The sequence below is a fragment of the Telmatherina bonti genome (assembly GCF_933228915.1).
Source record: "Telmatherina bonti genome assembly, chromosome: 5".
NCBI classification, from domain to species: domain Eukaryota; kingdom Metazoa; phylum Chordata; class Actinopteri; order Atheriniformes; family Telmatherinidae; genus Telmatherina; species Telmatherina bonti.
This window is the reverse complement of record NC_136623.1, coordinates 4,979,147-4,997,113: the sequence shown is the minus strand read 5'-3', so window position 1 is coordinate 4,997,113 and position 17,967 is coordinate 4,979,147. Positions and strand designations below refer to the sequence as shown.

The following is a 17,967-nucleotide window of genomic DNA, read 5'->3' as shown; positions in this document are numbered from 1 at the left end:
GTCTAGTTTAGTTCATTGACCACACCTGGTCTAGTTTAGTTCATTGACCACACCTGGTCTAGTTTTGTTCATTGACCACACCTTGTCTAGTTTAGTTTATTCACCACACCTGGTCTAGTTTGGTTCATTCACCACACCTGGTCTAGTTTGGTTCATTCACCACACCTGGTCTAGTTTGGTTCATTCACCACACCTGGTCTAGTTTAGTACATTCACCACACCTGGTCTAGTTTGGTTCATTCACCACACCTGGTCTAGTTTGGTTCATTCACCACACCTGGTCTAGTTTAGTTTATTCACCACACCTGGTCTAGTTTGGTTCATTCACCACACCTGGTCCAGTTTAATTCATTTACCACACTTGGTCTAGTTTAGTACATTCACTTCACCTCTTCTAGTTTGGTTCATTCACCACACCTGGTCTAGTTTAGTTTAATCACTACACCTGGTACAGTCTAGTTCATTCACCACACCTGTGTTTGGTTTGGTTCATTCACCACACCTGGTCTAGATTGGTTCATTCATCACACCTGGTCTAGTTTTGTTCATTCACCACACCTGGTCTAGTTTAGTTTAATCACTACACCTGGTCTAGTTTTGTTCATTCACCACACCTGTGTTCTGTTTGGTTCATTCACCACACCTGGTCAAGTTTGGTTTATTCACCACACCTGGTCTAGTTTAGTACATTCACTACACCTCTTCTAGTTTAGTTCATTCACCACACCTGTGTTTGGTTTGGTTCATTCACCACACCTGGTCTAGATTGGTTCATTCATCACACCTGGTCTAGTTTGGTTCATTCACCACACCTGGTCTAGTTTTGTTCATTCACCACACCTGGTCTAGTTTAGTTTAATCACTACACCTGGTCCAGTCTAGTTCATTCACCACACCTGTGTTTGGTTTGGTTCATTCACCACACCTGGTATAGTTTAGTTAATTCACCACACCTGGTCTAGTTCAGTTAATTCACCACACCTGGTCTAGTTTAGTTCATTGACCACACCTGGTCTAGTTTAGTTTATTCACCACACCTGGTCTAGTTTGGTTCATTCACCACACCTGGTCTAGTTTGGTTCATTCACCATACCTGGTCTAGTTTAGTACATTCACCACACCTGGTCTAGTTTGGTTCATTCACCACACCTGGTCTAGTTTTGTTCATTCACCACACCTGGTCTAGTTTAGTTTATTCACCACACCTGGTCTAGTTATGTTCATTCACCACACCTGGTCCAGTTTAATTCATTTACCACACCTGGTCTAGTTTAGTACATTCACTTCACCTCTTCTAGTTTGGTTCATTCACCACACCTGGTCTAGTTTGGTTCATTCACCACACCTGGTCTAGTTTTGTTCATTCACCACACCTGGTCTAGTTTAGTTTAATCACTACACCTGGTCCAGTCTAGTTCATTCACCACACCTGTGTTTGGTTTGGTTCATTCACCACACCTGGTCTAGATTGGTTCATTCATCACACCTGGTCTAGTTTTGTTCATTCACCACACCTGGTCTAGTTTAGTTTAATCACTACACCTGGTCCAGTCTAGTTCATTCACCACACCTGTGTTTGGTTTGGTTCATTCACTACACCTGGTATAGTTTAGTTCATTCACCACACCTGGTCTAGTTTAGTTCATTCACCACACCTAGTCTAGTTTAGTTCATTGACCACACCTGGTCTAGTTTAGTTCATTGACCACACCTGGTCTAGTTTAGTTTATTCACCACACCTGGTCTAGTTTGGTTCATTCACCACACCTGGTCTAGTTTGGTTCATTTACCACACCTGGTCCAGTTTGGTTCATTTACCACACCTGGTCCAGTTTGGTTCATTTACCACACCTGGTCTAGTTTAGTTTATTCACCACACCTGGTCTAGTTTAGTTTATTCACCACACCTGGTCTAGTTTTGTTCATTCACCACACCTGGTCTAGTTTTGTTTATTCACCACACCTGGTCTAGTTTGGTTCATTCACCACACCTGGTCCAGTTTAATTCATTTACCACACCTGGTCTAGTTTAGTACATTCACTTCACCTCTTCTAGTTTGGTTCATTCACCACACCTGGTCTAGTTTGGTTCATTCACCACACCTGGTCTAGTTTTGTTCATTCACCACACCTGGTCTAGTTTAGTTTAATCACTACACCTGGTCCAGTCTAGTTCATTCACCACACCTGTGTTTGGTTTGGTTCATTCACCACACCTGGTCTAGATTGGTTCATTCATCACACCTGGTCTAGTTTTGTTCATTCACCACACCTGGTCTAGTTTAGTTTAATCACTACACCTGGTCCAGTCTAGTTCATTCACCACACCTGTGTTTGGTTTGGTTCATTCACTACACCTGGTATAGTTTAGTTCATTCACCACACCTGGTCTAGTTTAGTTTATTCACCACACCTAGTCTAGTTTAGTTCATTGACCACACCTGGTCTAGTTTAGTTCATTGACCACACCTGGTCTAGTTTAGTTTATTCACCACACCTGGTCTAGTTTGGTTCATTCACCACACCTGGTCTAGTTTGGTTCATTTACCACACCTGGTCCAGTTTGGTTCATTCACCACACCTGGTCCAGTTTGGTTCATTTACCACACCTGGTCTAGTTTAGTTCATTCACCACACCTGGTCTAGTTTAGTTTATTCACCACACCTGGTCTAGTTTGGTTCATTCACCACACCTGGTCCAGTTTAATTCATTTACCACACCTGGTCTAGTTTAGTACATTCACTTCACCTCTTCTAGTTTGGTTCATTCACCACACCTGGTCTAGTTTGGTTCATTCACCACACCTGGTCTAGTTTTGTTCATTCACCACACCTGGTCTAGTTTAGTTTAATCACTACACCTGGTCCAGTCTAGTTCATTCACCACACCTGTGTTTGGTTTGGTTCATTCACCACACCTGGTCTAGATTGGTTCATTCATCACACCTGGTCTAGTTTTGTTCATTCACCACACCTGGTCTAGTTTAGTTTAATCACTACACCTGGTCCAGTCTAGTTCATTCACCACACCTGTGTTTGGTTTGGTTCATTCACTACACCTGGTATAGTTTAGTTCATTCACCACACCTGGTCTAGTTTACTTCATTCACCACACCTAGTCTAGTTTAGTTCATTGACCACACCTGGTCTAGTTTAGTTCATTGACCACACCTGGTCTAGTTTAGTTCATTCACCACACCTGGTCTAGTTTAGTTTATTCACCACACCTGGTCTAGTTTGGTTCATTCACCACACCTGGTCTAGTTTAGTTCATTCACCACACCTGGTCTAGTTTGGTTCATTCACCACACCTGGTCTAGTTTGGTTCATTCACCACACCTGGTCTAGTTTAGTACATTCACCACACCTGGTCTAGTTTGGTTCATTCACCACACCTGGTCTAGTTTTGTTCATTCACCACACCTGGTCTAGTTTAGTTCATTCACCACACCTGGTATAGTTTAGTTTATTCACCACACCTGGTCTAGTTTGGTTCATTCACCACACCTGGTCCAGTTTAATTCATTTACCACACCTGGTCTAGTTTACTTTATTCACCACACCTGGTCTAGTTTGGTTCATTCACCACACCTGGTCTAGTTTAGTGTATTCACCACACCTGGCCTAGTTTGGTTCATTCACCACACCTGGTCTAGTTTGGTTCATTCACCACACCTGGTCTAGTTTAGTGTATTCACCACACCTGGTCTAGTTTGGTTCATTCACCACACCTGGTCTAGTTTGGTTCATTCACCACACCTGGTCTAGTTTAGTTTATTCACTACAATATTATAATATTTGTCGGGAGGGCTTCTCTACATTTAGGAATTTTTCTAAAGAAAGACAATCTGCTCAACTGTATTGAGACGGTTTTGCCTCTTGCTCAAAATCTCTCCTGTTTTGGAGAATATTATTTCACAGGGGACTGATGTGGCTTGTATGGAAAGATACGCTTTCTACTTATTTCTATTTGAAGACAGTTGTCAAAGAACACTCGGTACAATACACTCAGGTAAATGAGGCAAGGCTTTACAAATAAACAGCAGTTTAGGACAGATTTTTAATGTTTCGCGCATATCAGCGGCCGATGGGGAAGGACACAATAAATAATTATGAATATCAGTATTCTTATTTTATGAATTTTTTTTTTACATATTTGTGAATGCAGTAAATATTTTCATTTTTATTCATTTCATTGTTCCATTTTGGACAGAAAGTTGAAAAACGTTTGTCTGTGTTATAATTGTAATGCGGGACGGAACAACCATAGCACTTCAGAACGATTGGTGACGTAATGGAAAGCAAAGTGGAACAGTCACGTGACTTCCACGTCTCGATTCTGATAACAGAACATAGTTTCACATCACACGTTCCACACTGATTCTCATCCCAGCCGCTTCACACTCGGCAGCGAATCGCTCAAGCGAGAGCTGGAGATCACGACCAGATGAAGCCAACAGGACCACGTCATCTGCAAAAAGCAGGGACCCAACCCTGAGGCCACCAAGCCGGATCCCCTCAACACCTCGGCTGCACCTAGAAATTCTGTCCATATAAGTTATGAACAGAATCGGTGATAAAAGGGCAGCTTTGGCGGAGTCCAACCCTCACCGGAAACAAATCCGACTTACTACCGGCAATGCGGACCAAGCTCTGACACCTGTCGTACAGGGACCAGACAGCCCGTACAAGGGGGTCCGGTACCCCATACTCCCAGAGTACCTCCCACAGGAGCCCCCGGGGGACACGGTCGAACACCTTCTCCAGGTCCACAAAGCACATGTAGACTGGTTGGGCAAACTCCCATGCCCCCTCCAGGACCCCAAAGAGGGTATAGAGCTGGTCCACTGTTCCACGACCAGGACGAAAACCACACTGCTCCTCCTCAATCCGGGATTCGACTATCCGGCGGACCCTCCTCTCCAGGACCCCTGAATAGACCTTACCAGGGAGGCTGAGGAGTGTGATTCCCCTGTAATTGGAACACACCCTCTGGTCCCCCTTCTTAAAAAGGGGGACCACCACCCCAGTCTGCCAATCCAGCGGTACTGCCCCCGATGTCCACGCGATGCTGCAGAGGCCTGTCAGCCAGGACAGCCCCACAGCATCCAGAGCCTTATGGAACTCCGGGCGGATCTCATCCACCCCCGGGGCCTTGTGGCCAAGGAGCTTTTTAACCACCTCAGCGACTTCAGCCCCAGAGATAGGAGAGTCCACCCCTGAGTCCACCAGCTCTGCTCCCTCATGGGAAGACGTGTTGGTAGGATTGAGGAGGTCTTCGAAGTATTCCTTCCACCGACCCACAACGTCCCGAGTTGAGGTCAGCAGCTCCCCATCTCCACTGTACACAGTATTGATGGAGCACTGCTTCCCCCTCCTGAGCCGCCGGATGGTGGACCAGAATCTCCTCGAAGCCGTCCGGAAGTCTTTCTCCATGGCCTCGCCGAACTCCTCCCATGCCCGAGTTTTTACCTTGGCGACAGCCGAAGCCACATGCCGCTTAGCCCGCCGGTACCCATCAGCTGCCTCCAGAGTCCCACAGGCCAAGAAGGCCCGATAGGACTCCTTCTTCATCTTGACGGCATCCCTCACTGCTGGTTTCCACCAACGAGTCCTGGGATTACCGCCACGACAGGCACCAACAACATTACAGCCACAGCTCCGGCTGGCCACCTCAGCAATAGAGGCACGGAACACAGCCCATTCAGACTCAATGTCCCCCGCCTCACTCGGGACATGTTCGAAGCTCTGCTGAAGGTGGGAGTTCAGAGAGGATGCAGGAGGTTTTTCACTGCTCGTCTGTGGACCAGAATCTGAACCAGCCGGTTTAATCAGATCTGCAACATTTGGAAGGGACTCCACCATGTTGCTTCTCTGTTTCTGCAAGGTTTCCTGTCATGGGTTGTAAAGTTTATCCTACCTGTAGCGATCAGTAGGAGAGGAAGACGACGAGTCTGCGGCTGCATGTCGAGTCAGGCTGGAACAGAGCAGATAAACGCAGGAAGTCTGAGTGAACCCAACGTTTCCTGTTAGAGAGAAGAAGGGGAAGAAGCCACCGAGAGAAGCGTCGGCCTGCTTTACCAGACATTTGTGGTTGTTTGTGTTTACCTTACAGAAAACCACACACAAACCACGTGTGGTTTTCATATTCTTCAGACGTAAACTACATGTGATTTACATGAGGTTTAATGAGAGGTTTTACATGAGAGCCCAACTTTTAACTGGAAACGTTTATCTGGTTTGTTCCAGCCTGACGTCCTGGTTGCAGACTCGGACGCTGGTGGAGGCGTCTCCATTTCCTGGTCCGTGGCCCTAGACCAGGGGAGTCCTCCAGGGCCACAATGCTGCAGGTTTTCATTGTATCCCTGCTCCAACACATCTGACTTGAACTGATGAGTCATTGTGTAGAACTTCATTGGCTGTTGGATCCATTTAATGTAGCCAGGTGTGTTGGAGCAGGGATACATGGAAACCCTGAAGGACAGCGGATCTCCAGGACCGACTTTGGACCCCCCTGTTGTAGACGGAGTCTCCACTTGTCACTGGTCCGTCGCTGTTTATTTATTTATTTTATTTATAAAATTGATTAATTTGGTATATTTGTCAATATATTTCACAAACTTTGCTTATTTAATAGATAGTTTGATATTTTATTATTTGCATTGTTCTGCATAGTCAGTGTGAGGGTTAAAGTTCTGTTTTTGTTTGCATACATGTGCATGAACATGTTTTTGTTGTTCTTCATGGTCTGATTATGACGTCTCTGTCAGCTGGACAGGCGAACGCGGCGGCGTCCACTCAGCAGGCTGACCTTGTGTATCCACAGGGATTTCTTTGTTTTTCTGCGGTTGCTCCTGCATGTGTTTGTTCTGATGCAGGCAGCTGGAACAGACAGAAATTTGTCTTATTTTAATGTGTACGGACCATAAAAATGCTGCTTTCAGCACATTTCAGTGGGAATAATCACTCCTAAAGGTTTTTTCTACTGACAGAAATCTGAATAAATTTAGGAAAATCTGAAATGAGATTAAATTACAAAAACAAACAAACTTTACCTGCATCGTTTCATCACATGTGAATGACACGTGTGGAGCATCTGTTGCTCACCTGCCTTCACATGCATCTGAGTGGAGTGACATCCCATTCTTCACTCGGGGGTCGGACATGACGTCGGTCCTCTGAAGCTCCACCAGATTCCAGTTTTCCACCAGGTTCAGGAGGGTTTCTGGGAATTTCTCACCATGCTTCCAGAAGTATCTGTGAGGTCTGATGCTGAACCAGAGGATCCGGCTTGCCAATTCACCCCGAACGTGTTCTGTCCCGTTGAGGTCCGGACCCTGTGCAGGTTGGTGGAGCGTCGTGTCCTGATGTGCAGTAAGGACAGGAAATCTTTTATCTCTCATTCTCTTCCCTCTGTTTTTATTTTTACCTTCATTACATTTTACCAGTAAATATTTTAACTTCTGTTTGTTTTTCCACGTTAAACTGTGCAAAGTAGAACCAACACCTGCCGCATCAGTCAGTGCAGACGCATGTTGTTTGTTGCAGCAATGAGAAATCTGGAATGTTCCTGATTCCTAAACATGAAAATGTCACAAAACCAGGTTATTGTTCTGCATCGCCTCTGTTCCTGTCCCAGCACACAGAGATTCCTCCTGATTCTACCAGTCATCTGACGATATTCTACAGTGCAGATGGTGGAAGTTCAACATGGGGAACCCTTTCAGAAGGTTTTAGGTCCAGTATAAACAACAGAGAAGTGATCCTCTGTCGCGTCACATGGCTGCAGTTTCGACTTCTTCCTTCTGGCTTCACTTCCTGTCAGAAGGATTCATATCAAGAATGAGAGTGTTTTGGTCGGGTGTTTTGGCGCCCTCTCCTGGCTGATGCCCCCTGCAGGTGTGATTCATGCAGACCTGAGCTTCACCCAGTCAGAACGGCCTCATTTGTTCTGTTATGAGCTTTTCCTCCAACACAAACTAACTGCTGGTGGAAAACAGAAGTCAGGATGAAATATAAATAGAAAGCTGGAAAATCATGTGCAAAGGAGCGTCTGGAAGTTTGTCACTCACACAAACGCAGCGCTGGTCCTGCTGCGTGTCCTGCTGCGTGTCCTGCTGCGTGTCCTGCTGCGCGTCTTCATGGACGTCCACCGGGTCTTCAGCTCTCTGAATCTGCTGCTGTTGGTCTCCAGAGGTGAGCTGATTTAACCACAAACATCATCTTCCAGCTTAGATCGGAGGTTTCCGTCACTTTGTGGTTTTACTTTGGACAGATTTGTTGTTATGAGGCTTTAAAGTAGAAAAAATTTTTATTTAAAATCTTTTTTCAACTGTTAAAAAGTTTGATGTTAATTATTTATGATGTAAAGCTTTGTGTTGTCTGAGCTCATGCAGCAGGTAAAGTACTGAACATGTCCATGTTTTCCTCTGCAAATATATTTATATTCCAGCCCTGATCACTAATTCTGATCCTAATCCTTAATATTGATCACTAATGGAGAGCTTTTTTGGCTGGGAGCCTTTTTACCAATATTACTGGTGTTGGACTGCCAGCTCACATCTTTGGAGAGAGAGACACCCAAGAACTCACATTTGTCCACCATTTATACATCTGGACCTTAAATGACAATGGGCACCTTGTTCTTCTTACGTCTAAAATCAACAACCAGTTGACGGGTTTTAGAAGTATTCAGGTTGTTTTCTTTGCTCCTGCGGACATTTCCTACCTCTGTTCTGTAACGTGATTCATCACCTGAACTGATCAGATGGATAACTGTGGTATCGTCTGCAGACTGACTACCAGATTGTTGGGATGAGAAGCAGTGCAGTCGGATGGGCACAGAGTGAAAAGCAAAGAGCTTAAAACACAACTTTGTCGGGAACTGATGCTTCCACAGAGTTCATCAGAGACATTGTCATTACTTTTCACTTTCTGTGGTCTACAGGTCTACAAATGGCACCAAGACCCAGAACCTTCCACTGGTGAATGAGCTTCTCGGGAAGCGGGGAGTTAAAAGCAGGGCTGTAGTCTACAGCATAGTTTGCTTTAGATGTGGGAGCTGGACTGTTGGTCTGGAACCAGTGAGGTGAAACCTGGTTCAGTTCTGTTGATCAGGTGTAAAGTTGTTTATTCCATCTGGACTTTGGACAGTTTACATGAGCGTTTTTCTACTGTGGCGGAACAAAGTATTTCTCACTACATCCTGACTTATGCGTAGAAGGCGGCGGCTTATCCTCTTCATGCAGACTTTCTTTTTATACATCTTCTGTTTCTTTTACATTAAACATGGAGAATCTTTGTCCTTTAAGCTTGGAGCTCTGGAGACGACGGCTGGTCCATGAATGTGCAGTCGGAGGTGAGAGGCATTGACGGCTACCCGGTGGTGCTTCCCTGCACCTTCAGCCACCCGCAGCACTCCCAGCATTCCTCGCTACAGGTGCAGTGGCGTCTGGGCCACGGCCAGGGCGCCACCGTTCTGTACCGATGCATCAGCCGACCCGGAGCGCCAACCTGCGAGCCGGGTCGGCTGCAGGACCAGCGGTACCGGCTGGAAGGCAACCCAAGGGAGCACGACCTGTCGCTGCGCATCAACAGCGCCACCCTGCAGGACAGCGGGCGCTACTACTGCCGCGTGGAGATTGAGGGCCAGAAACACATCAGCTTCGAGGACAAGATGGGAACCAGACTGAGAGTAGAGGGTACGCTTCAAAAACACAGCATCAAACCTCCAAACTCCTCCAGGTGCCCTCACTCCTGGCATCAGTTTAAGCTTTCAGAAATAATCCAACAAGTCTGGTGATGAGTAGCTCTGTGAGGATATCTGACCTTTAGGTGGCCTACAGAAGGTTTCCAGGCATTCAAACCCATCATGGACGTCCCTGTTTGAGTCCTTCTCTGTAAACAGAAACTAATTCCTGGTTTCTACAGATCGACCCAAACAAAGAAGCCAAGTGGAGTTCCTGAAGGTTCCGCGTTGGTCAGCATCTACAGGTTCCCAAACTAACAGATGTTGGATGTAATTATGCTGATAGTCGTATCGTTGGACCTGCGGCCACATGCCTTGGACACTCGGGTGAAGAGGGGGGCGGAGCTTCAACTGATCACCACCTGGTGGTGAGTTGGCTCAGATGGTGGGGGAGGAAGCCGGTCAGAGCTGGCAGGCCCAAACATGTTGTGAGGGTCTGCTGGGAACGTCTGGCTGAGTCCCCTGTCAGAGCGAGCTTCAACTCCCACCTTCAGCAGAGCTTCGAACATGTCCCGAGTGAGGCGGGGGACATTGAGTCCGAATGGGCTGTGTTCCGTGCCTCTATTGCTGAGGCGACCAGCCGGAGCTGTGGCTGTAAGGTCGTTGGTGCCTGTCGTGGCGGTAATCCCAGGACTCGTTGGTGGACACCAGCAGTGAGGGATGCCGTCAAGCTGAAGAAGGAGTCCTATCGGGCCTTCTTGGCCTGTGGGACTCTGGAGGCAGCTGATGGGTACCGGCGGGCTAAGCGGCATGCGGCTTCGGCCGTTGCCGAGGCAAAAACTCGGGCATGGGAGGAGTTCGGCGAGGCCATGGAGAAAGACTTACCGACAGCTTCGAGGAGATTCTGGTCCACCATCCGGCGGCTCAGGAGGGGGAAGCAGCGCTCCATCAACACTGTGTACAGTGGAGATGGGGTGCTGCTGACCTCAACTCGGGACGTTGTGGGTCGGTGGAAGGAATACTTCAAAGACCTCCTCAATCCTACCAACACGTCTTCCGATGAGGAAGCAGAGCTGGTGGACTCAGGGGTGGACTCTCCTATCTCTGGGGCTGAAGTCGCTGAGGTGGTCAAAAAGCTCCTTGGCCACAAGGCCCCGGGGGTGGATGAGATCCGCCCGGAGTTCCTTAAGGCTCTGGATGCTGTGGGGCTGTCCTGGCTGACACGCCTCTGCAGCATCGCGTGGACATCGGGGGCAGTACCACTGGATTGGCAGACTGGGGTGGTGGTCCCCCTTTTTAAGAAGGGGGACCGGAGGGTGTGTTCCAATTACAGGGGAATCACACTCCTCAGCCTCCCTGGTAAGGTCTATTCAGGGGTCCTGGAGAGGAGGGTCCGCCGGATAGTCGAATCCCGGATTGAGGAGGAGCAGTGTGGTTTTCGTCCTGGTCGCGGAATAGTGGACCAGCTCTATACCCTCTTTGTGGTCCTGGAGGGGGCATGGGAGTTTGCCCAACCAGTCTACATGTGCTTTGTGGACCTGGAGAAGGCGTCCGACCGTGTCCCCCGGGGGCTCCTGTGGGGGGTACTCCGGGAGTATGGGGTACCGGACCACCTTGTACGAGCTGTCTGGTCCCTGTACGACAGGTGTCAGAGCTGGGTCCGCATTGCTGGTAGTAAGTCGGATCCGTTTCCGGTGAGGGTTGGACTCCGCCAAGGCTGCCCTTTATCACCGATTCTGTTCATAACTTATATGGACAGAATTTCTAGGCGCAGCCGAGGTGTTGAGGGGATCCGACTTGGTGGCCTCAGGGTTGGGTCCCTGCTTTTTGCGGATGACGTGGTCCTGTTGGCTTCATCTGGTCGTGATCTCCAGCTCTCACTTGAGTGATTCGCTGCCGAGTGTGAAGCGGCTGGGATGAGAATCAGCACCTCCAAATCTGAGACCATGGTCCTCAGCCGGAATAGGGTGGATTGTCCTCTCCGGGTCGGGAGTCGGGTCCTGCCTCAAGTGGAGGAGTTTAAATATCTCGGGGTCTTGTTAACGAGTGAGGGAAGGATGGAGCGCGAGATGGACAGATGGATCGGTGCGGCGTCTGCTGTAATGCGGGCTCTGCGCCGGTCTGTCGTGATGAAGAAGGAGCTGAGCCAGAAGGTGAAGCTCTCGATTTACCAGTCGATCTACGTTCCTACCCTCACCTATGGTCATGAGCTGTGGGTCGTGACCGAAAGAAGGAGATCTCGTATACAGGCGGCTGAAATGAGTTTCCTCCGCAGGGTGGCTGGGCTCTCCCTTAGAGATAGGGTGAGGAGCTCAGTCATCCGGGAGGAGATCAGAGTAGAGCCGCTGCTCCTCCACATCAAGAGGAACCAGTTGAGGTGGCTCGGGCATCTGGTCAGGATGCCTCCTGGACCTCCCTGGTGAGGTGTTCCAGGCACGTCCCTCTGGGAGGAGACCCCGGGGAAGACCCAGGACACGCTGGAGGGATTACATCTCTCTGCTGGCCTGGGAACACCTCGGGATCCCCCCCGCAGAGTTGGTAAATGTGGCCGGGGAGAGGGAAGTCTGGGCTTCCCTGCTTAGGCTGCTGCCCCCGCGACCCGACCCCGGATGAGCGGCACGAAGATGAAGATGAAGATGAAGATGAAGCTAATATAGCTAATATAGATACATAAAGCATGCGTTGCCTTCATGATAAGGCTTGTATAAGGCTTTTAATTTTTTGTAGCTCCAGAGATATTTGTTTTTTGTTTTTTTGGTCCAATATGGCTCTTTCTTTCATATATATATATATATATGTATATATATATATATATATATATATATATATATATATATATATATATATATATATATATATATATATATATATATATATGTAGGTTGTTTTTTGTTTTATATATACATATATACATATATATATATATATATGTGTGTGTACACATATATACACACACATACATACGTACAAACATATACGCACTCGCCAGTATCAACACATATACATACACATACAAGCCAACTTTAGAGCATAGTAAGTAAACTATGAATCTAAAAAGCACCAAGACCCTCCCACCCATGCACACATGCACACACACACACACACACACACACACACACACACACACACACACACAAACAAACACTCACACATCCATATTTTCTCTTTAAGCACACCCTATCCACCCATTCTCTTACACACGCTCAGACTCACACTCTCCTACCCCCGTGCCCCCACTCACTTACTCCCGTATACCGGTGTTTCTCTATTCCAGTCCTCATAACCCCCCCTGCATGTTTTAGACATGATCTCCTCCACAGCACCTGAGTCAGATGATTGAACTTCCTCATTGAGTTCTTTGCGGCCTGTTAACGAGCCTTTTATCCAAAGGTGATACCATTTTATCCAAATGGTATCCAAAGGTGAGCTCGAGATGATTATCCACGCCTTTGTGTCTTCTCGTTTAGACTATTGTAACGGTTTGTTTTCTTGTCTAAACAAAAAAGAGTTGTCTCGTCTGCAGCAGGTCCAAAATTCTGCTGTGCGGTTGCTGACTCGATGCAACCGAAGGGCTCATATCACGCCAGTTCTGAAAACTCTCCATTGGCTCCCTGTCTCTTTTCGTGTGAATTTCAAAATCCTGGTGCTGACTTTTAGAGCCTTGCATGGCCAGGCCCCTTCCTACTGAAGAGACTTGTTGTGTCCATATACCCCCATGCGGAGGTTGAGATCGTTGGATCAAAACTTACTCATGGTCCCTCGTTCTCGTTTTAGGACCTGAGGAGACCGATCTTTTCAGGTTGTTGCGCCGAGGCTCTGGAATGATCTTCCACCCTCCCTACGTTCGCTTGAGTCTGTTGATGTGTTTAAGTGCAATCTTAAAACCTTCTTGTTTCGGCAGGCATACCCAGCTGTGTAGATTAGGGGTGTTATGACCAGCAGTTTCTAGGTCTATTTTTATATACAGTGTTTTTGTTGTATCTTTTTATATGTATTTTATTTTTGTATTTTGCTTTTTTGTGAAGCACTTTGCGACTTCTGTCTGTGAAAGGTGCTATATAAATAAAATTTACTTACTTACTTACTTACTTACTTACTTTTATTTTCATTCAGGTGTGTTCAGGTAGGGTTGTCTATAAAACATGCAGGTGGGGGGGGGACTGAGGACTGGAATTGAGAAACACTCCCCTATACAGACAGACACACCTCATAACACACCCCCCCACAAGCTCCCCCTATATACATGATGCACCCCCCTACTAATACCCCATTCACACACTCCTTCTTTATACTCACACACCCCAGCACACACACATCCCCCCTCCCTCTATAATCACCCATTCTTCCATACACACCCCACTCTACACACACACACACACACCTCCCTACACCTCTCTATCCACTTAAACTCCCCCTTGTACACCCACCCCATCACTCCCCCGTACCACCAACATAACCCCACATACACACCCCCACCCATCTGCAACCCCCTCCCCCCCCCACTCTAACATTCATTCACCACTTCATCCATCGGCTCATGCACGCCCTCACCTTTCTTTCCCAACGTGTCCCCTGTGAGATACAGGGGATAGGAGGGCCCCGATCAGGGCCCCACAACTACCCCCCATCCCTGTCAACGCCCCCCCACCACCCCACACATGCAGCCGATCCAGCACCACCCAGGGCCAGCTGCAGTCCCACCCCTGCCAGCCCAGACCCAGGCCCTCTGAAAAGCAAAGGAGAGACAGACCAAGGGCCCACCGCCCCCACACCCCCAGGAGACGCCCCCACCCAGAGACACGTTGCATTCCCTTCTCCTTTACACACCCACACATTCACACCCCCTCACCATCAGCCTGGTATACACACACATCTAGACACACACACACCTACAGACCCACACATCTACACACATCTGCACACATCTACACACACACACACCTACAGACCCACACATCTACACACATCTGCACACATCTACACACACATCTGCACACACACACACACCTACAGACACACACATCTACACACATCTACACACACATCTACACACACATCTACACACACACACCTACAGACCCACACATCTACACACACACACCTACAGACCCACACATCTACACACACACACCTACAGACCCACACATCTAGACACACACACACCTACAGACCCACACATCTACACACATAACACACATCTACACACACATCTGCACACACACACACCTACAGACACACACATCTACACACATAACACACATCTACACACACACCTACAGACCCACACATCTACACACATCTGCACACATCTACACAAACATCTGCACACACACACACACCTACAGACACACACATCTACACACATAACACACATCTACACACACATCTGCACACACACACACCTACAGACACACACATCTACACACATAACACACATCTACACACACACCTACAGACCCACACATCTACACACATCTGCACACATCTACACAAACATCTGCACACACACACACACCTACAGACACACACATCTACACACATCTACACACACATCTACACACACCTACACACACACCTACAGACCCACACATCTACACACACATCTACACACATCTACACACACATCTACACACACTTCTACACACATCAACACACATCTACACACACATCTACACACACTTCTACACACATCTACACACATCAACACACATCTACACACACCTACACACACACCTACAGATCCACACATCTACACACACATCTACCCACATCTACACACACATCTACACACACATCTACACACATCTACACACACATCTACACACATCTACACACACTTCTACACACATCTACCCACATCTACACACATCTACACACACATCTACACACATCTACCCACATCTACACACATCTACACACATCTACACACACATCTACACACACTTCTACACACATCTACCCACATCTACACACATCTACCCACATCTACACACATCTACACACACATCTACACACATCTACACACACATCTACACACATCTACACACATCTACACACACATCTACACACATCTACACACATCTACACACACATCTACACACATCTACACACACATCTACACACACATCTACACACATCTACACACACATCTACACACACATCTACACACACATCTACACACACACACCTACAGACCCACACATCTACACACACACACCTACAGACCCACACATCTACACACATCTACACACACATCTACACAAACATCTACACACATCTACACACACATCTACACGCATCTACACACACATCTACACACACATCTACACACATCTACACACACATCTACACACATCTACACACACACACCTACAGACCCACACATCTACACACACATCTACACACATCTACACACACACACCTACAGACCCACACATCTACACACATCTACACACACACACCTACAGACCCACACATCTACACACATCTACACACACATCTACACACATCTACACACACTTCTACACACATCTACACACACATCTACACACATCTACACACACTTCTACACACATCTACACACACATCTACCCAAATCTACACACATCTACACACACTTCTACACACATCTACACACACATCTACACACATCTACACACACATCTACACACACTTCTACACACATCTACCCACATCTACACACATCTACACACATCTACACACACTTCTACACACATCTACACACACATCTACACACATCTACACACACACATCTACACACACTTCTACACACATCTACACACATCTACACACACATCTACACACATCTACATACACACCTACAGACCCACACATCTACACACACATCTACACACATCTACACACACATCTACACACATATCTACACACATCTACACACACACCTACAGACCCACACATCTACACACATATCTACACACATCTACACACACATCTGCACACATCTACACACATCTACACACACATCTGCACACATCTACACACACTTCTACACACATCTACACACACATCTACACACATCTACACATATCTACACACACATCTACACACATCTACACACACTTCTACACACATCTACACACACATCTACACACACTTCTACACACATCTACACACACATCTACACACATCTACACACACATCTACACACACATCTACATACACACCTACAGACCCACACATCTACACACACATCTACACACACATCTACACACACATCTACACACATATCTACACACATCTACACACACACCTACAGACCCACACATCTACACACACATCTGCACACATCTACACACACACACCTACAGACCCACACATCTACACACACATCTGCACACATCTACACACACTTCTACACACATCTACACACATCTACACACATCTACACACACACCTACAGACCCACACATCTACACACACATCTGCACACATCTACACACACACACCTACAGACCCACACATCTACACACACATCTGCACACATCTACACACACTTCTACACACATCTACACACATCTACACACATCTACACACATATCTGCACACATCTACACACACATATCTACACACATCTACACACACTTCTACACACATCTACACACACATCTATACACACATCTACACACACACCTACAGACCCACACGTCTACATATATCTACACACATCTACACACACACCTACAGACCCACACATCTACACACATCTACACACACATCTACACACATCTACGCACACTTCTACACACACTTCTACACACGTCTACACACACATCTACACACACATCTACACACATCTACACACACACCTACAGACCCACAAGTCTACACACATCTACACACATATCTACACACATCTACACACACACCTACAGACCCACACGTCTACACACATCTACACACACATCTACACACATCTACACACACACCTACAGACCCACAAGTCTACACACATCTACACACACATCTACACACATCTACACACACACCTACAGACCCACAAGTCTACACACATCTACACACATATCTACACACATCTACACACACACCTACAGACCCACACGTCTACACACATCTACACACACATCTACAAACATCTACACACACATCTACACACACTTCTACACACATCTACCCACATCTACACACATCTACACACACAGCTACACACATCTACACACACTTCTACACACATCTACACACATCTACACACACACCTACAGACCCACACATCTACACAC

At 47.0% G+C, this 17,967-nt stretch overlaps 1 protein-coding gene across 1 annotated transcript in view; it reads left to right on the top strand.

The window, feature by feature from the left end:
- Positions 1–8,141: 8,141 nt before the first annotated feature.
- The window catches only part of LOC306755946 (sialic acid-binding Ig-like lectin 15), a gene marked incomplete at both ends in the record, with an annotated part of 15,919 nt that continues 6,093 nt past the window's right edge, over positions 8,142–17,967 (top strand). The window contains 2 exons of the mRNA XM_079240536.1: positions 8,142–8,196; positions 9,312–9,701. Of these exons, the coding sequence (XP_079096662.1) occupies positions 8,142–8,196; positions 9,312–9,701 (445 nt within the window). The remainder of the gene's footprint in view (positions 8,197–9,311; positions 9,702–17,967) is intronic.